The following is a 21125-nucleotide window of genomic DNA, read 5'->3' as shown; positions in this document are numbered from 1 at the left end:
AAGTCTCAGGCTAGCAACTACAAGGCTGTGGAGAAGATGGCACAGAAAGCTCAGATTTTTCCATGAAGTTCAGAAAAACCTAGGTGTTCTGGTAAAGTTCTTTTTATTTACAGTATTCATTTTCTTCTTTTTGTACATACCTATAGCAACATCAAAAATTATTCACAAAGCTTAACTGAATGTAAAAATGTTCTCATCCAACAGTTTGTCCTATCAACTTCACACCTGTGGAAAATGTCAACTGTCCTCATGCAGCAACGAGATTGTCTGAGCATTTTTATTATTTTTACTTTTTTTTTTTTTAAGCTTTTCTGGTAGAATTTTAGGAAACAACCTCAAAGATGTACATAGATACTTTACTCACCTTTTTTTCTGAACACTTTTAGGCACCGAAGTTTTATAGCATCAAACTTAGATTTGTTTTTAGAAACGTGAATGGAGGAGGAGGGGAAAAAGAGATATGTAAGAACTTGAGTTCCTAAATGTACATAGCAGGAGTGTGAATTTAGAAGCCAGATGCACACTGAAGTTTTACATTTGTAATACCTGCCTCAGAACTTTCTCCGAGTTCAAGCAAAAAGATGTGATTGATTTTTATAAATAAGACTTCACTTCTGAGGTACTGATATTTATCAAGTTCTCACATATTTTCACTTTTCTTTTTGTTCAGCCCCCAAAGTCCATCACAAAAAATTTGCAGAAGGACATTAAAAAACTGCCAGTCACTTACTGCAATGCCTGGGGAAAAAGTGTCAGGTGCTTGCTTTTATTTGTCTTTCAAGAGTGGAAGAAATTACATGAAATGTATATATCTCCTCTGCAATCATGTGGTAAATTATCTGATACATAGCACATTCAAATTCCAGGCCAAACTGTGGTCACGTTTTCTGACACAAGTAGTTACCTTGGAAAAAAAGTAAGGCTATCGCAAGTTGACCTTCTGATTAGGATTAAAGATTAAGATACTTATCAAAATTGGTTAGCAAAGTTACAGACCTCTCTTCTTGCTGCGGCCTTCCTGAAGCTCAATGTAACACGAGAAAGATTTGGTTTAAGACATAGGCTGCAATCTTTAGCGTGCCTGTTAGTGCTACATAAATATAGTGTTTGGACATTATGACTATTAAAACTATAGTCTAAACTGAAATCAGAAGTAGACACGGGAAGAAAGCAAGAACCCTGAAACTGCAAGGAGGAGAGCTCCTTGTTGCTCTCATTTCTTTCTATGCTTATTTGACTCCTGCCGCCACTGGGTGGGTCTTGCGTTCCAGCCTAACCTTACACTGTCTTCTTCGTTTGTACTCACAATTTTTCTCCACACTTACAGGCACAATTTCAGCAACTTATGGACAATCTAGCTTCTGAATGTAGTAAAATCCCCTTGCTTATAATCCAGGTATCCAAATCCATGCAAGTGTGTATATCTGCATATATACACAAAATTTATAGCAACGTGACTGAGTAAAAAGAAAAAAAATAGTATTTTTTCCATTCCTTTCCCCAACTTAATGCACCTGTTAATGGAAATAATTTGTAAGTCACTTAACTATGTCTGGAGGCAAAGGATGCAAAACAAAAGCAATCCCTTAATCATTGCTTGCCAGCTTCTTCTGGTCTCTTGAAAGTGTAGCTTTTGCAAGATGCTGCTCACTCTATTGATATCAGTGATCAGCAAATACTTATCACCAGTGAAATAAGCTAACCCTCCAGCAATTATCCGAGCAAATTCTTAGCTTCTAAAGCAATAGCTTATGCATGCTGATATTGCAGCAACCTGTTCCTTTCCAAAAGAGTCAGTCATGCTAACTCTAAAGTATGAGCCTTCTAAAAAATGTACAGGAACCTAAAACAATCCAGCTGACCCATTCCATTGATTTGAGTATGTTATCAGTACCAAGTGACCTTGTATGACAACAAAATGCTAACTCTGGGATCTTGTCAGTACAGAACGTGCTGCTTATAATTTGGGGTCTACTGTCTCCCTCTATTTTCCTCTTTAGAACGGTAGTATAATTTAAGTTAAGCTGAAGTTCAGAAATGCATATATTTTACTTAAAAACATTCATCTGTTCAAAATTCAAAATAAACTTTATGGGATACAACAGTTTTTTTTTAAATAACATTTCATTCAAACTGTATATAATTCACTGAAGTATTCGTACAGCAAACAATGGTCAACCCTTGAAAACCTGTAGAAAAAGATTTTCACACAAAAAAGGAAAAACAAAATTGAGGTATCACACCCACGCACATTCATCCAAGCACACGCACACACTCAAACACTCCCACACACACGCAGGCTGCAGCAAAAGCAGAAAATTGTAGGCCCAAAAGGAAAATGACGACTGATTGTTCTATTCGAAAGTCCAGGTAGCTCAGGAAAAAAAACCAAAAGAACAAAACAACCCCCCAAGAGTCCTCTGAGTAAAGAAACTACCTCAAAAAAAATTCTCAAGTGCACTGGAGACCTGATCATTTAAACTGTTTCTGCAAAGCAGCTCCCTGCACCTGAGAAAAATGCAGCCCAAGGTGACTTGTGCAAATATAAGGAGTCAGGAATATCTCCTGCTATTCCTTAAGTAGACATGAGGGGTGTCCATAGATTCAATTAGTCTTTGATCATGCAAGATACTGCTGGAGTGCTGTCTTCGCCCTGCAAGAGAAGAACAACCTGTTAAATGTTGGGGTTCGGCTTTATCGTCAACAACTTTCTGTCCAAAACTATGAGTTATGCCAGTAAGAGGGAGGATGAATTAGCAAGGTGAAAGGAAGCCAAGCAGCTGGTTCCTTCAGTTTGGAAGAATCTAGTTTCTGGTGCAGAAATGTTAGGTGCAGGGTGGATTCTTGGTTACAGCCCACGCCGAAGAATAAGATGATCTCATCAAGAATATTAGATGTTCAGCATACTCTTAGCAACTGGCCAGTATGGTGGGAATTAAGAAGCATATTGAACCTTGTTATCAACAGACTTTTTTAAACATAAAAAAATCTCCCTTCAGTTGGTAAAAAGCAATTCTTCTGTAATACAGATGCACCATGAAAAACAGGTCCTTTAGCTGAGAAATCCAATGCTACAATCAGTAACTCAGAACACATTAGAGGCAAGTTAGTCAGACTGTCCCTACTAAAAACATAGAACGGAGGTGAGAAGCAGGAAAGCAGCAGTCAGCGTAGGATTGCAATAGACGTGACCTAACATTGCACAAATTTTTTAAGAATACCTCCCAAAAATCTATGGTTGCAGTTTCATCAGTATTTCAGCTAATTCAGTGTCTACTACACCCTGAAGTGTTTTGCTGTTCCTTTTACCCAACACCTCCCAACCATGCTATCATGCCTCTGACTGGCCTTTCCAAGATCCAATCCAACTCAGCAACCCAGAAGAAGATAACGTAATTAAAAACAAAGATTTCCATCTAATCTTGTTTCTGGATTATTTTTTTTTTATACTTACTTGTCACACAGATTTGGATCTGATGACTGACTCAATTTATGTAGAATATCTACTATTCCCATGTCTCGTAGTTTATCTTGGCGCTCTTGTGAACCTACAACAATAAATCACATTGTTGGGAATACCACGGAAAATAATGTATGCAGAACAGAAGAAAGGAGTGGCAACTGAAAACAGCCTAAGGAGGGGCTATGGAACACAGTTCAGCTAAAACACAGGAATGAAAAACTCCCCCAGCTGTGGCTACTTCAAAAGAGAGCTCTAGTTTCTTTTTTGTATTTTAACGTGCATGAGTGTAAAGAGAATAAATTTTTGAAGGCAAAAGCCTGAACACATTTGATCCTAAAGCAAGCAAATGAAGTCAAGCTTCTTTACTCTCATCTCTCAGATTTGGATGCAGAGAACACTTAACTGGAGGTATGTTTCTGAGTCTGAGTTGTAGCACTGTGCAATGCCTGCAAGCAGAAAACCACCAGGAGCATAACTAAGTGTCACACGCTGAATAAAGTTCTGTCACCTGAGAGATGTGGAATAGGAGTAGGAAAAAGATACCCTAGAGACACCGATTTCTTTGTTGAAGAGCAGCATGGTCAATCATCTGTAAATCATCAGTAAGTCATCCATCTAACAAAGTCCTCCTCCTGGCTCCATTTCTCAAAGCACACAAACTCCCACCCACCCTTCCCCTGCCATTCCTTCCAGTTCCACACGAAGGCCTCCATTTGCCCTCTCCACTCCTCACAACAAAATCACATTTTTTTGTGCAGAAGCATCCTTCAGCTACCTCCTGGTTACTTTCCATTGTTCCAGGCCATGGCTCTTCTTACTGAATGCCTTCTCCATTCCTTCCAGTTTCACCCACAAGTCCTTCTACTGGTTTCAGACTCTCACTACCCAACCCATTAAGTCATCCATGCTGGGGGAAATTCCTTTCCAACATGTCCCCTTTCTAATCAGTTGCCATTTATCCTCTCCAGTGAACCTGCTCCCTCCAACGATAACTTTCCACTGCCTCCTTAGACTTGGAAGCTCTCTCACTAGGCTTCTCTTTCACTCCAATTGTTTTCAGGTTTTACGAACGTGCTGCAGATGGAAGCCTCCCACTGCTGACTCTCATCAGGCTCCTCTTTATTGACACGCTCTTCCTGTGCCTCCCCTTCCTGCCCCAGAACAGCTCTCTACATTTTACACAGAATCTACAATTTACACCGAATTGCACAGAATCTGTGGTTCTGTGATTTTCCTCAACGTCCTCCTGACCTCACTCACTTCTTCCATATTATACCTATAATGACATCTCCCTTTGTGCTGTGCACTGCAAGTACTGAGTAGTAATGTTACATTAGCCTTTTGATCAGGGTAGTAACTTGTCTATGTATTAGTAATGAGGCTTTCTTACCTTCTTCTTCATTCCATATGAGATTAGATATACAGAACATGGCAGCAAGCTGAAGTTTAGCATTTGAATGACTCTAAATATAGAAAAAACAGTACTCAAATTTAGAATTTCTCACATTTACATTTTAACATTCATTCTGTAATAAATTAGGTAGTGAAGTTGGGATAAAATTCTTATCTATAACTTCCTTCAGCACTTCAGTAGCTTTCAGTCAATTCCTTCCAAATACTTATTAAGAGGTCTACAAGATGCCCCTTTTTCAAGATCATTTAACATTTTCAATGCAAAGTTGTTAAAGGTATTGCTTAAGTCACTGAAACATTCTTATGAGAAATAACTACTGGATTTTCCTCTTAATCAGACTTTCAGTATCACTCTGCCATATAGAGCTGTACGCCATGGTTTCTAAAACACAACTGGGTACATGAACGTTAAGTGCATGATACTGGATAAGAATTTACATGAATACATGGTAAAGTGCCATCTTTCATTCTGGCAAAAGACCAACATAAAACCTTTAAGAGAAATTCCCCCATACCATGTAGTATTTGATTTTCTGCAGGATGTCGTCATTGGTCATAATCAGTTCTTTTGCTGTTGTTCCATCTGCTATATTGGCAAGTATACATAATGTCTGAAACCAAAAAGAAAAACTGGTAAGTTATTTGGCTGCAGATCACATTTCATGATTTATACAGTTTTCCTGACAGCTTTGAACTTGTAACAAACAATTCATTTAATTAGTTTTAATATCTTTAATCTGAAGTTTCCAGCTTGCTTACATTTGGGGCCAATGCCAAAAAATTAACAGCTGAGGCTGAACAGCCCTGGCAAAAAACAAGTCATTGCCATTTGAAAATAAAAAGCCACATTCGTTAATTCATTTAAATTAGTAAAATTTTAAGTCTGTCAGGGAAATATGCAGTGTATAGAAAAGATAAGATACACTGGAAAGTAAAGCAGTCTATTCTGTATCAGAATCAGGAAAAAAAACCATCCATCCAATTCTTCAGGTCAGGAAAGGGAAAAACAGATGTCTATCTGCAGATCCAGTAGAGTAATAATACCACCCCCTCCAAGTCTAGCCACACATCTTACCTGCAGAGGTAACACAAGTAAACTACTAATGCATCTGGTTATTTCTTGCAAATCACAGAAGCAATCCTACAAAATAACCTTGAAGCAACTAAGCCCACATTGGCACTACATGCATATCACATTAAGACCTGCAGAGGCAGCTTTCCTGGTTCTCAGGAGACACAGGGAGATACTCTGCAAATTCTTCCCCAGAGAGCTGTGGAATAACTCAGCCATGTTTTCTGGATGTGCAGGGATGACTATGGGAGAGCACTGGAGAATGATCAGGCCAAAGACCTCTACCTTCAGCCCATTCTTTACTGAGCAGAAATTTAGACTGTCTGGATTTAGCTATGTTTTTACAGCTATTTGCCATGCTGTTTGCTACCAATACCCATCCTAAGACAAAGCAATCCTCTGGAATCTCCCATAGCTTCTCGCTGCCCCCAGTATTCATCACCACATGCCCCGGAAGACTTTTCGAGAGAGCCCCATTCCCATCTTGTCTTTCATAACTGTTAATCAGCACAATTCTGTCCATCTATCCTCTTACTTTTGGTATAGCATCCCCACAGCAAGTGTCCCTGGCCCCCTTGCACTGCCATAATAAAACCCGGGATGCTTTACCCTACTGGCCATCTCCCTTTCCTCTTGCACGTTGCTTTTCTTAAAGCTGTAATTTTTCAGAGAGTGCCCCTCCCCACCTTTTCCTGGGCTACAGCAACGTGCTTGTTTTCCTTGCTGCTGCCTCCTCTCCTCCAATCACTGCTGGCTCCCCCAGGCACCCAGCACAGCTGGGATACCACATCTCCCAGCAGAACACGCACTGCTGCCAGCAAGGCAAGCAACGACGCTATTATTGACTGTTCCAACGGCTGCTGTAGAAGCAAAGAACCATGAAGCCTTCCTCAGTGGGAAATGAAGGATTTACTCTCTTCCTTTCTTCCTCCCATCCCCTAGCTGCCATGCTACTGCCTTAGATTTAATTCTTTTGCTTTCATATATAGTGTTCCCCGGTTGTCAAATTTAAAAAAAACATTCTGGAACTCAAACATGTTTGTAACATGCTCTGAAGAGGAATGTTCTTGTAGGTACTAAAGTTTTTAAACTGAGAGATGTCAGTAAAATGCTCTCAGCACTTCATAATCCCAAACAAAAACGACATGTTGGGAACACAAAGCATTTCTAGGTGTTTCTTAAATTGTATTCTGCCATGACAACATGAAACAAAAAAAGATACCTGCTCTTTGACTTCTATATTGTGCTCCCCTTCCAGAATAAGGGTGACTGCTTGCATGATCTGCTTCCCATGAGTGCTCATTATATGGTCTATGTGCTGCCAAAGCAATGATAAAACACAGTCAGCGTAACTTTCCAGACAAAGAAGTAGCATTCCTACTTGAATTACTTAAAGTGTAGCAAAAACTGCACAAAAATCCTAGCTCCTCGTGAGGTCTCCCAAACCCAAAAGTCTACCACAACAGGAAAACTTTGTAATACTTCTCTTCATTTGAAGCCTTGTCTTGTTTCAGAAGGCATGATACAGGCCTTGGTTCTGATTTCACTGAAACCTGTAGGAAAAACACTGTTTTCCCATTTTTCCCAGACTAAATCCTGCGGGACACAAGCTCTCGGTATGATGTTGCAGTCAGAAAGAACCACCTTCTCTCCCCCTCTTATAACAGGAGGATCTCAAAGAAGGAAAGAAAGTTGTTTTTGTTTTGTTGTTGTTGGGTTTGTTTGTTTAAATCATTTGGAACTTTTGCTACACTTACTGAAACATTGCATAGGTACAGGTATGATATCCACATTTAAAATATCTTAAAGGATTCAGAAAGATAAGGCACATAAATTACTTGTAGTCTAGGAAAACTGGTTCAAGGTTACAGACTTACAGATAAAGGGTCATTTTATTAGGAACTATAAACGCCTATACTAGAATATAATAAGTCATGAGGAATAATAGAAAAACGTGAATAGAAAAAAGTAAATCTACAGGATGAACTCGCAACAAAACTCAGGAGCAACAGCAAACAGCCACCAGAGATTACCACCACATAACATACACTACAATTTTTAAAGATGGAATTTCTTAAAGATAGGGATTCTTGTAGGACTTCTTAAAATTGCTAGTAATGAAACTTGATTCAAAAGCTGCCAGATAAGTTATTCTGGATGAAGTTTTTGTTATAGAATGATAATGGTTGATTTTGGCTCTGAAGTGTGCTACAGACAGCAGGTGAAGCTAGGACAGTTTCTGCTGAGGAACACCGAACGTGATAACTAGACTGTTGTCAGAGCTCAGGGTCAATTTAATGAATGACTGGTTGTTCATTTCACATTAAAATTTTCACATTAAGACAGAGCAAATTTTCTATGAAGTTTACTGAGACTCACTGAATACAAATATCAGATTTTTTGCAGTGATCTTTTTGTGGTAGAAACAGTATGCAATAAACGCACAGTGGAGGCTTCACAGTTTCCCCCCCCACACACACAAAAACCTTGCATTGTCAAATGTTTGCTGCATGTTTTCCCTTTTTTCTTTACAGGGGATTATATCTTTTCCCCCACAAATATCTCTTTCTTCCCATCAAAAACAATTCATGGGCTTACATTTCCAAACTATTTTATTTCAGTGTGTAAAATGAATGTATGTATTTTTTAAGTGCACAATCCTGCAGTCAAATTCAAAAAGCCAGTACTCTCCATGTACTTGGGTAAGAAAAGCCATATTTCAGGTATCAAGAAAGAAGAAACACAGGTCTTCTTAATATAAGTACCCCTCCACACTTAGATTCACAAGTGCAACCCTCTTATTGTTGTTCTGGGCAAGTTTCACAGAAAGGCATTTACACTTCCAGCAAAATGTTTTTGCTGAAAGCTGAATGCAACGGAATTGATCATTAAATGTAACTGTCTAGCTCTGTAATTAATAATTACCAAGTTCCAGTGAATGTATAGAATTCTTTCAAACTTTTTCTGACACTGGTTTGTACGTTTGTTTAGAGAAACTTGGATAAATGCAAAGCAGAGGCCTGTTTTAGCAATATATCAAATAGCAATCAAACAGAAACATAACTTGTATTCTCAGCCAAAATCTTTGTTTTACCAGAAAGAGTAAGAGTTAATTTATATCATCTGTACAAACAGTCAGAAAGTCTGTTTCCAGCTCTACTTACTGGGCGAGTAGAAAGAAGATTCCTGAGCAGTCCCAAAGTTTTCATCAGAACATTTACATCAGAATCAGAAAGTAACTGGAATAACTGCTCTGTACTCAGACCTCGTAAGATGTCTGATTTGATCTTCTGTTCTGCTTGAAACGCCATATTCTGAAAGAGACAGAAATTTTGCCTTTTTTTTTTTTACCTTAAGCTTGGGTTTTTCACTCTTAGTAGACTATTAACTGCAAGCATATCCTTTTTTAAACTAATCCTGAAAATGTTTTAACTTATGAAGAACTATAAAGTCCTCATATGAGTGACTTTATAGTTATGCAGTGCATTAAATTTCCATGCGCTCTTACAACTGACTGTGTTGACCTGGTTATTAGCCGCATTTATTTGTCTTTGGCACACTACTGACACTGCTCGACTGTTTCCCTGACTGATCACAGCAACCAAAGTGGTATGAGAATTGAAGGGTTTTATTTTATCACTAACTGATCAAGTACTCCAGACTGATATTGTTTTCATTCTTTCGTTAGGTGGAAAGAAAAGCCAGACTTCACTTATATTATTTTTAGCAACAACTCAAAAGTTCTTTAGGTCACATTAACAACCTTTTTAAGAAATGCAATTCCAAGAAGTATTTCAACAGTGTTTTACTTACCATTAAAGCCCAAATGCCGTTCACTCGCAAGGCAAGATTTTCACTCTGTGTTAAACTACATAGAAGTTCTATGGCTCCTGATTCTAAAATAGGCTAAAATGAACAGGTGGGGAGAAAACAATTAAAACACTACTTAGAATAATTAGACATACATATAAAACTAAATATAAGCAAGACTTTCTTGTATTTATTTTATTTATTATTCTTCAGTTTACAAAATGTTCAGCCCACTCTGATGAACTGGCCAAGCCATGCCCTAAATTCATATGCATTAAAATGTAGGTTTCTATGAAAAATTCATGTCAACATGGCCTTATTCTCATGTGCATCTGTATACATGTACACACACACATACTGCTGTGATACCATCTATGTATCTGCCACAGTCACATATGCAAATGTTTTCCCCAACAGCTTTCAGTTTGAGGCTGCTCTCTAAAAACACGGCCTTCCTTGAGCAATTACATTTTCTGAGATCACAATTACATTTTTCAAGATCACAGTAGTAATTCTCTAAGACAGTGGATCATATCACCAATTGAAGTTTGTTTTCTTGTTGCTCATGAGTTTTGTGTTGTTTATTTTTAAGATAATCACATTTTACAACTAGAAGTCAAAAATTGTGTCTACTTTTTTTTCCTTTAGAGACTACATTTAACTATTCAGATGTGTTTTTTAACAAGCTATCAGTGATTACAGTATGCCTAATATTACAACTCTATAATGCTTTACAAGCATTTGCTAACAATAAAGATGCCCTTATGCTTATTGAGCCACTGTATAACATAGCTTTTATCCAGAAATAATAGGAGGTAACAGACAAATACTTACCTCTTTGCTTGGAGAGAATTCCAGAAGAAGATTGCATAGCGTGGAAGATGCTACTACCAGCATTTCATTTGGAGCATTCTGTAAAACCTGTAGTCACAAAGGGGAGAGTGGAGAATCTCTGTTAACTAGTAGGATAAGGAAGGCATCATTTTGAAATGGAATACCTGTAATTATGCAGCACTTCGATATTCTACACATTAGGAGATGCTTTGATGCCAGTAGCGCAGATCCATACGGTGCTTATTCAACTTAATGCGATGGTATATGCTTTAAGCACTTTGATCCATTTCAATCTTATGGATAATTGCATTCTATAAAATTATTTTTAAAAGCCTTGCTGAGCTCTTTGGCTTTGGTTTTAGTATCTGCAATGAGATCTAGAAGGTACAGAACTTTGGGGAAAAAAGTAGATCTAAATTCTCTTGTAGCACTTATAGACCAAGTCTGAGCCCGAAACCAAAGGGGATATAGATCTAGTGTCCTATGTGACTAAACACTAGCAATAATTTAGCTTTACTGACTCAAAAAATAAAAAATAAAAAATAAAAAATAAAAAAAAGAGAGCCAAGCATGGACTACAGCACTCTTCGCTACTGCTTGGCTTTTTGTTGATTTATGGCTCTTCGAAGGTCAGGGAATTTGACTTCTAGTTAATTTTTATTACGATTCTACAGAAAGACATTCAAACTGAACAGACACCACATCCTCCATGTTACTACTTTAACTGAACAGAACACTTGAGTGGTTGCAACTTGACTTTACTTACCTTCATTAAAGGTTTCCATACAGCATGATCCTGAAAACTTGTCCTGAGCTGCTGTACAGAACGGGACAAACTGTGCAAACATCTATAACAGAAAAAGAAACCTTTGTTGTGAGAAAAGTATATGGACACACACACAGAGTTATACAGATGCTTCTACACATATAAATACATTGCTTCTGCACATTAGGATACAGTCAGAATTTGGTGATTACTAGCCTGTAAACAGCAAAAAGAAAATACCATACTAGTCCAGAGTATTTTTCCCCTAATAAGTTTTCCAACAATAGAAAAGATTTCAGACTAACTTTAGCTTTTGAAAAATTAGCAGAAGTTCTAGCAAATGGAGCATCAGACTTTGACAGGACAAAATTGTTTGTGTGAATCAGAAAAGCACCCTACCTGACTGCAGCTAATCGCACCTTGATACTGGATTCAGATAAGCCATTAACTATACGGTCCATCATATTTTCAGTCTCAATGATCTGGAGCAAAAAGAAATCAATGTTATATGAATAAAACAGTATGAACATTTATGAGTTGTTGTTTTTTGTTTGCTTGCAATATTTAAAATATCACATACAAAAACCATAGCTTAAAACAGTAAGACACTTTACAGTCCTTTATTAAGTGGAACAAAGTGTGCATCTGCATACAATTTAGTAGACGTCTATACTACTTGTTCCACTATTGCTTTCAAAATGACTTTATTAATCCTCAAGAAAAAAAAGAGGGCTATATATGCACATTACTTTTAATGTCATATAAAAATAGAAGACAGCATGTGTGAATGCATGTAATATATACAAACTACAGATTAGAGACATGTTTTGGAATGGTCTGGAAGAGAGAGATAGTCATACATCCTCCATATTTAGACAGGGCCAACACAAGCGCTGAAGACTAGGATAAAATGAAGTTAATATACCAGGGTGAAAGATGGCTCTTCCGTAATAAATCAGTTGTGTCTTTACACATCCACCATCTGTTAAAAACAATGCTTTGATACATAAAGGATGGGATCCTTGCTATTAACTAAAGAAGTTAATCCTGCAACAAAAGAAATCTCTGGGTTTGAGTTCTGGAGATCCTGAATCATTCCCCACTGACAGATCTCCTGGCTTGTCATCTTTTAAATAACGTTTTTCCACCTCCTACCTGTCCATATCCTTCTTCCTTCTGTTTTTCCCCTTTAGCCAGCAAACACTGAGAAAATTCTCCTGCCTCTTGTACCTAACATTTGTTTGACATTGCAACAACACATCATTTCAAAAAAAAAAAAATGCTACTTTTCATCATTCGTTGCTTAATTTCCCTCCACTTTCCGCATGTTAATTCTTAAGTAAATGAGTGCTCCTATCTTCCAGTCTTTCCCGTGTTGAGTAGAGTTCGTTCTCCTTCACACCAACTACTTTATTTCAACAGCACAAAGGCCTTGGTCGCTTCAGAATCATGGAAAAAAATGTGACTTTGTATCACAATATGATTACACTTTCCAGAATTTATGTTTGTTTTTCAGAGCAAATCTTTGTTTTATAATAGGATCCATAACAGAGGTGTATTTTTTTCCCTCAAAACATAGGTTTTAGAAATGTTACAATACTCATATGCCACAACTATATCCCTGCATAGCTTATGCAATTGGATTGATGAAATTTGTAGGTCCCTATTCTATTCTGAATAGCAAGGACCACAACATGTTGAAGAGTTTATTTTCAAAATCTAGTTCACCACTGTGAAGAGACTGCATAAATAAACTTCACTCTATTTTGTTACTGAAAAATATTAATTCTCTTCAAACCCCATGCCAGGAAAGTGCAATGTAAAAGTTTGTATTAACATAACAGAAAGCAAGCCTTGGCATTTAAACTTATACTTGGCCTCTTCTTGCAAATAATCAGCAATAGGACTAGAGGGAATCACCTCAACTTGCACCAGGGGAGGTTCAAGTTGGAAATAAAGAGAAATTTCTTCTCAAAAAGAGCAGTCAGGGATTAGAACGGGTTGCCCAGGGAGGTGGTGGAGTCACTGTCCCTGGGGGTGTTTAAGGAAATGGTGGACGTGGTACTTAGGGATCTGGTTTACTGGGTAATATTGGTGCCAGGAAGATGATTGGACCAGATGATCTTTGAGGTCTTTTCCAACTCTAACAATTCTATGATTCTATGATTCTAAAACGAAGAAAAAAGGGCAGAAAGGGCAAAATATACATTCTTGCATGCTCCTTCAGCTATGTCTTTGCTTGGATGCTAACATTTTCATGAACTCACCTTTTTTCGAATATCTTCATCATTTGCTCCAAGGGAAGCATACAGCTTGAAAGCGGCCTGGCGCAGTTCGTGGGCGTGCTTCAAATCATGGTCAAGCTATTTAAACAAAGCACAGATGTCAAAGTTAGACACTAAAAAATTACAGGTCGTATTTCCCCATTTGTTGTAAAACTAATACTTGTTCTGGGGTTTTGTCTACCACACCAAGAGCAGCCAGAAACACTGGCAAAGGAACTGATATTTCATTAGCTGATGTCCACACTTAGCAACTGAATGCAATAACTGAAGTGAACAGTTAATTTCTCTGCTGAGTTACAGAGAAGTCAACTTAAACAAACAATATCTGCTTACAACAATTTGAGGCCAAAACACTTCTACAATGTTACTGCTCTATGCAGACACTATTAAGGGGAAACCTAGTCTTATTTACCCAACAGAAACTAACAGGAAGAAACCAGAAGTGAAAAAAAAAATCACTTCAGAACCAAAGGAACTCAAGAGAACTGAAGAAAAAGCAAAAACTGAAGTCCATCTCTAAATTATAGGACCTACAGCTTAAGGGGAATGTTGACTTCCAACTTCTTGTGTAAAGGCAACACAGAGGGGTGCAAACTGTCTAGGAGGTTTCTGGAAGGTAACTTCTTAACGCAGGTGCTAGATGGGCAGGTTACAGTGATACACCACTGGATACACTGCTCACAAATCAGGAAAAACTGTTTGGGGTTATGACAATCAAATAGAAGCATTAGCTATAGGTATAATAGTGGTGTTCAAGTTCCTGCAAGGTGTGAGGAAGGCAAGGAAAAGAGTACAAAGCCTTGACTTCAGGAGAGCAGACCTGGATGAGCACATGGAGTACACCATGGTTTACTCAGCCAGGAGAAGAGAAGGCTGAGCAGAGAGAGACCTAAGAGCAGCCTTCCAACACCTAAAAGGAGATTGCAAAGAACACAAAGCCAGACTCTTAATGGAGGTGTGCAGCAAAAGAAGGAGAGACACTACTCAGACTGAAACAGATGATGTTCTAACTGGACGCAAGCAAAAAAAAAAAATCATTATGAGGTGAACTTTGGAACAGATTGCACAGAAAGATTGCTTAATCTCCACTGATAACAATTTTTAAGAGCCAACTGGATAAAGCAGTAAGCAACCTCATCTGAACTCAGCACTGCCCCTGCTTTGAACAGAAAATTAAGACTAAGACCTCTTAACATCCCTTCCAACCAGAGTTACTCTGATCCAGACAGCCCTCAAAAGTCTGTACACCAAAGGGTTCCACATAACCAAAGGGTTCCACATAACAATGCAAAACTTAAAGTCTATAAAAAATGCCAGAAAAAATGCTAGGATTAAGCTGCAAAGCGTTGAAATTAAAAAATAATTTTAAAAAGCACCTTAAAAATAAGCTGTATGATTAATTCTCTCTGGCGCAGGTACATTAGAGCAAAATGTATTATGTCTGTTTTAAATATTTTAACAATGATAAGTAGTCTGTTCTGCAGAGTCCTCACTCATCTAGTTTTTACTTTAGAGCGTGTAACTCAAAGCTTTTTTTTTTTTTTTTTTTAATATAAAGAAATAAAACCCACAAAGTTAGCACCCTGGCTGCACAGCTGACTATTTTTAGGGTCTTTCTGAACACTCAAAGCAATGCCATATTTATAATTGCCCCACTTACATTTGGAACCTTATCATGTTTTGATGCTACAGCCAACGTTTATTACTCCCCAGTCAACTGCTAAACTTCCTTTTGCTTATTTAAATCCATTCTGCTACTTACAGTTGGGTTGTGGTTTGTCGTTGTTGTTTTTAATTTGCATTTTTACACAGACTTCAAGGCAGCTGTATATGCAGTATCAATTTCATCCTACAAAAACCTGAAAAGTGTGTCTACCTCTTGGGATAGTTTCAGAGAAAAACAAATGCTCTGTAATCCAGTTTTTGGGTACTTTCTAAAAATCATACTCAGTGAGAGCAGAAGGGAATACATAATGGATATTTCCCTACAAAGAATATCAAGAACAATCTTACTTCTGAGGTTTACTGATCTACTAGTGCTTTGGAAAGTTTATGCAAAGCTGGAAAAAAAAATCACAGATGAGAGTGTCTAAAATACCTATGAAAATAAGTCTCCAAGGTATATTTTTGGTCTCTGCTTATCCAACCTCTTGCAAATGCAGATAATATCTGCACATAATGTGAAATGCTATGACATCCAAATGTTTTTCTGCTTAATAGAGCAGAACCATCTCTGAACTTGACATTTTTCACAAAGCTGACCCATGAGTTGAAATCAGTTGTATCACATGAACTACCCCTTATGAAGCTGCAATGCTCTGGTTCCTGAAGGCAAGCCTGTTAAACTCCGCAAAGAACATTGCAGATGCCCCAGTCTAGTACTTCATTCCTATCTTGGGAAAACATCATGAAACTCGTATATGATACTTGCTGTATTAAAATACCCAGAGCCCATCTCTCTGTGTTCTACAAAGAACAGCACCATCCTTCTTACAGGACGCAGAGTCTAAATATACACTAAGTTCTTAGTTTGGATATTTCAGGCTCCAGAAAAAGCAGCGAATGAGCACAGATTTGGGGACTACATGCGTCAGGATCACGGCTGGACCTCTGGCCAACTTTCCATTGAAGAACTCTGACACAAGGCTTAAGAAGAATAAAGAAACATCCCGAGCCCACTTATTACTGGTTTTGCCCACTTTCAAAGACTCAGAAGGGAAACATACCCTTTTGATATCAGTGATTGCACTCACTGAACTGGGATACTTGAAGTAATCGGCAAGCATGACAATGAGGTGGTCAGTAATGCTGGCAATTCTCTGTAGCTCCACATCTGTTTCAATCAAATAAGCCAGAGTTTCTGCTCCTTCTACTCGCTCCTCCAGCAGTCTCTCCTTGCTACACATTCGAACCAAACATGGCAGAGTCTGAAAAGTTTAAAACAAACAAACAAAAAAAGAACCACCAACATTGTTTGGAACAGCTATGCTCATAAAGCAGCTCACAAACTCAAATAGCTATCCCAGAGCAATTGTCATTAAGGTTCTTTAGACTGGTACCTTCAAAGAAAATAATTTTAATGGTTTTAAAGACTACAGACAGAAATTGCTCAGGCATTACTAAGTATACAGTAAGCTACTTTCAGCTAAGTTCTCATGCAGTCAAAATAGTCTGCATAAATGTCATGTTTAGAAGCGATATTTAGTCATGTTTAGAACAGATGTCACTATCAACATTAGCTACACTGGAATGAATAGCATTTTGGATATTCTTGCTTAAAAAGACTGGAGGGATGGGCCTTTGACTCCAACATATGGATTTTCATCTGTCATTACCTGGAATGCTAGATACCAAAATGCCACCAACAAAAGCTGTAGATGTACCAGACTCTATTGCTATGAACACTGAAAGAAATTTTCTTATTGCAGTATCTTACAGATAACCTACCCTTTCCCCAGCATTACCAAGACATAGGACTTAGGGACAGCTCTTCACACACTGCTGACAGTTCTCTGGTCTAACGTGTAACTTAGCATAAGCCAGGGTTTGCACCAGATCACAGTCAGAAGCTGGTAACCAGTAGCCTCTGATGGTGAGAAGTAGTCACTGCTTTAAGCAGCAGTACGCATAGCTACCTGCAATACCAGGGCTTTGCAGCACATGCTATGGTCATGCCTACCCTTATCAGTTGTCTGTTCCCATGAGGGGATCTAAAACCACAGAGCGGCCTTCACAGCAAAGACAAAGAACTGTAAGAAGTTACTGGGTATCAGTTCTCACACCACCAAACACCGATAACAACTGCGTGGCTGGTTAGACCCTTCCTTCACTTGCTAGATTCGCTGTAAGAACATGGGTCTTCTCAGTTTCAGAACAGAGAAGCTTATGGGGGTGGGGGGAATAAGATCTTTCAGGTATTTAAACTGCATTTTCTGAAGTCTGAATTATGTGTTATTCTCTGGAAAAAAAGGATGCTAAAAACATACTGAGAACTTGAAAGTAGCAGTCTGGTAGACAATTATAAAAGAAAGCAAATATACTTTCTTATTGCAGTATTACAGTAATACTTCGATGTAACATGGAGAAACAAGAAGTGGTAGTGTTACTATTTTCTAATCTCGGGCTGATAGACTTGCTCATCAACAGCTTTTTTTTTTTCCTGACTAGCTACAGAAGCGTGACTTAAGAAAGAGATGACATTCCTATGGTGTTTAATGAAATTTCCTCTACTGAATTTCCTAGTAAAGCTACATACAGCATAAAAATCAAATCCACTATTTCAGCACTACATTTTTCCTTTTTTTAAAAAACAAAGGAACAAACAACAAATTCCCCTAGCCAAAGTAGGAAGCACTAACGTTCACACAAAACTACAAAAACATTGTGAATCCTGAGAAATTATCGGCTTCTGAAAGACTCCATTTATACATTGTGAAAGCATTCTGACTATAGTCTTCTGAAATAAGCTATTGAAAGACCAGGCAATGCCTTGTTTATATACAGGGACCACTGTTTCCATTTTACTTGAGAACAGTCATTTAAATGATTACAAACCTCAAATTGCTGTGGGATAATCAACTTTGGGATAATTATTCCTGGATATGGACCCTTTGGTATGACTATTTATTTAAAAATTCTTAAAAGAGCCATGTTACTACAACAGCTTAAAGGCACAAATGGGGAATTAGGTAACTGATTATTATTTTAATAAAAAATTTTCTTTTAATAAAAATCAGGGAAACTTGGTGTTTTGAGATCTTCAGTACAACATACTGTTACTTTTTATACTAGACAAATAAAAACAGACTCACATGAGAAAACTGTTTTAAACAGAGAACTGTTTAATCAGCTCACCTTAAGAACGATGCAGGAATCATCCGTCCGTATTGCTCCAGCTCTGCACATGGAAGTAAGGCTGTAAGAACATAATAAAACACATTCACCTATCTTTGTTTTTTATGCACTTGAGATGTTGCAGAACAATCAGCTACACTAATGAAATGTACTCCCCTCTGTTCTACTGTTGATTTCAACACATTTGTGCTTACTAGACTTGGGAACATGAGCAAATTACTACAGGCAGACTTTTAAGTAGATTTATAGTACAGAACATCCTGCCGGAGCACTGACCACTACGTACACCACACCGGTCAAACAAAAGGTCTAACCATCAAGTCTGACTGATGCACAAACCTCTTACACCAACAAAACAAGATTAACAACCTTCACTAAGATAAAGCAGCAATATCCACAGAGCTGTCCTGTGCCCCCACAGCATGGGCAAGCACTTGAAACAGTAAGGGAAGAGTCAATATAGGGTTGACAGTCTGACAGCTTGGTCAAAAAACATACATGCCTTGCATTAGCTTAGGAGATGTGGTACAGTTCTGATGCTTATCCACAGGCACATCTTAATACACTGTTAGAATAAGCACATCCTTGCTGATGAAGAACCCTATTAAGTCTCTGACACTGAATCAAAGCTGCACTTGGTCTTAATTAGACAACATTAGTGGTAAAGTTCAGCAGTGGCAATGGCAAGTCCAAGGTCTCAAACTCCAGTGTTGAGACATGGTGGCAGATGTATACATTGCTTTGTTAATCTACCTGTCTCTGCAATACAAAATACCAGAAAGCCGAGCAGTTCACTGACCAATACAAGTGGTTTATATGGTTTATCACTTTTACCTGCTCGGAAACAAGGAAACAGAATAAAGCCGGAGGGTACCTGTTCTGCATTCAGTGCAAGAACAGTCAAGTAGTTTTTGTTCTAGCTTTTGAACTAAGCCATTGCAACTGACTAAGTATTAGCATGTTGCAATTGTGAGGTCAAAAAAAAATAATTGCAATTTAGTAAAAGTGACTTAAAATTGACATTTCAACTCTCAGCTGAGCAGGTTAAAAGTGCACATAGGATCAATCATAACTGCTCAGCTAAGGAGCAGTAACATGCTAACATACCTTAATCATACCATGTTTCACTGCATGCCTAAGTTCTTCACACGTGCCCAAATAGATTTATTTCACCTCTAAGAAGATAGTATCACTAAACCTGTTCTAAACACCTATCAATGGCAGACATAACTAAAATCCCATAATCAAAAATATTTTTTTTTTATTATTTCTCAGAAGTGAAAAAATAATGATTGAAGTGAAAAAATAATGATTGTTAGCACAGAGGTTATTTTATAAACTTCACTGTCTGACCCTTGCAACTAACAGGAGAAAATACTCATTTTCATGCCTGGACAATCAGGAGAAAACATGAGTCTGACAGTTGCCATTTACTCTAGCTAGATCCTATGTTGGACAAAGTGGCTCAGCTTCAGACATGAAGTAGGTCAAAGTACTTTTACTTCAGGTAAGATGGGCTTTGCTTAGATGGAAGCAATTCCAGTAATTTTAGTAGAAAAGGTTGCTGCTCCACTTTTAGGTGCAAATCACTCCTCCAAGAGGCTTACTATTGCTCCCTCTGTGCCAACACTGCTGCTCAAATGAAAGATCCTTACTCCATTTCAATCAAGGTCTTAACTCAGGTCTTCCAGGTCTATTTCAATTGTTGAAAAGCAAAGGAACCTTCTTAAGGCATCCTCGTACACCAGTCTGGATTCAAACAGAAATTTAACAAAAGGCTTCATAAATTCACAAAAAGAACTCTAATTCTGCACTCCAAGGACTCTACTAATAAACCAGAGTGGAGCTCTGCATTAGTTGACCAAAACTGGCATGGCAGAAGTGAAGTCTAATTTAGAAGCAGAAAAAAGAGGACCTGTGACAATTTCACCTACTACTCTACCTAGAAGAACAGAAAGGAAAGAGGAGATACTGACTCGGAGGGAATCAAGCAGGAGTGGACTTACAGAAGAAAAACCAGTAGGTCTCTGTAAGGCCTCAGACTATTAAGAAACTGAGGCCTTGAATGCCCTACTAAGAAAGATGACTGCCCAGGGACTAATTAGAAACCTAGTCTGAAAGACAAGATGTTGGATTGTTTTCCTTTTTCTTGCAATTCCCTATTGTGCTTTTCACTGTGCCCTTTTCTTCTATGCCTTCAAAAATCTATCTGAGTCAAAGTACTGCAAAGCAACAGCAACAGATGAGATCCTCCACCCAGCTCCTTCTAGTCTGAAGCAGGTCAGTAAAGAACACCAGCACACCTGAGAGCATTCATCCCACGAGGAGACAATCCAAACCCAGAACACATTTTTAACTCCAGTCTGCCTTTGTAATTAATCAACAGCCACATATCTTGAGCTAAGTTTAAAAAATATATATATTTCTCATACTTAAAACTAAAATTTTAATCCTAATTCTTTGTGTCTTCTCTGAATGGTCAAAGAAACAAAGAAATCAATTGTGACAGACTTCTACAAGACAGGTGAATTACCTTGCCTTCTTCACTACTTTAACAAAACCAGAAAAACCAGATTGCACAGATCAACTGTGGTTGGAAGGCAGTGTGGGAGGTCTCCAGCCCAACCT

General features: G+C 38.1%; 1 protein-coding gene across 8 annotated transcripts in view; it reads right to left on the bottom strand.

The window, feature by feature from the left end:
* Positions 1–86: 86 nt before the first annotated feature.
* ARMC8 (armadillo repeat containing 8) overlaps positions 87–21125 on the bottom strand; it is a 62971-nt gene continuing 41932 nt past the window's right edge. For 7 of the 8 annotated variants that reach the window (XM_067002120.1, XM_067002116.1, XM_067002118.1 and 4 more), the window contains 13 exons: positions 18498–18558; positions 16370–16570; positions 13626–13721; positions 11758–11840; positions 11359–11440; positions 10593–10679; positions 9762–9854; positions 9113–9262; positions 7171–7266; positions 5392–5487; positions 4854–4926; positions 3455–3548; positions 87–2653 (listed from right to left, as the gene is read on the bottom strand). In XM_067002120.1, the coding sequence (XP_066858221.1) occupies positions 2620–2653; positions 3455–3548; positions 4854–4926; positions 5392–5487; positions 7171–7266; positions 9113–9262; positions 9762–9854; positions 10593–10679; positions 11359–11440; positions 11758–11840; positions 13626–13721; positions 16370–16570; positions 18498–18558 (1246 nt within the window). In that variant the 3' untranslated portion in view covers positions 87–2619. The remainder of the gene's footprint in view (positions 2654–3454; positions 3549–4853; positions 4927–5391; positions 5488–7170; positions 7267–9112; positions 9263–9761; positions 9855–10592; positions 10680–11358; positions 11441–11757; positions 11841–13625; positions 13722–16369; positions 16571–18497; positions 18559–21125) is intronic. The other variant, XM_067002122.1, reaches the window with a different exon arrangement.

The sequence above is a fragment of the Anser cygnoides genome, chromosome 9 (genome assembly GCF_040182565.1).
Source record: "Anser cygnoides isolate HZ-2024a breed goose chromosome 9, Taihu_goose_T2T_genome, whole genome shotgun sequence".
NCBI lineage: Eukaryota > Metazoa > Chordata > Aves > Anseriformes > Anatidae > Anser > Anser cygnoides.
Note: the sequence above shows the minus strand (reverse complement) of the source record. Positions and strands in the feature narration are given on the sequence as shown.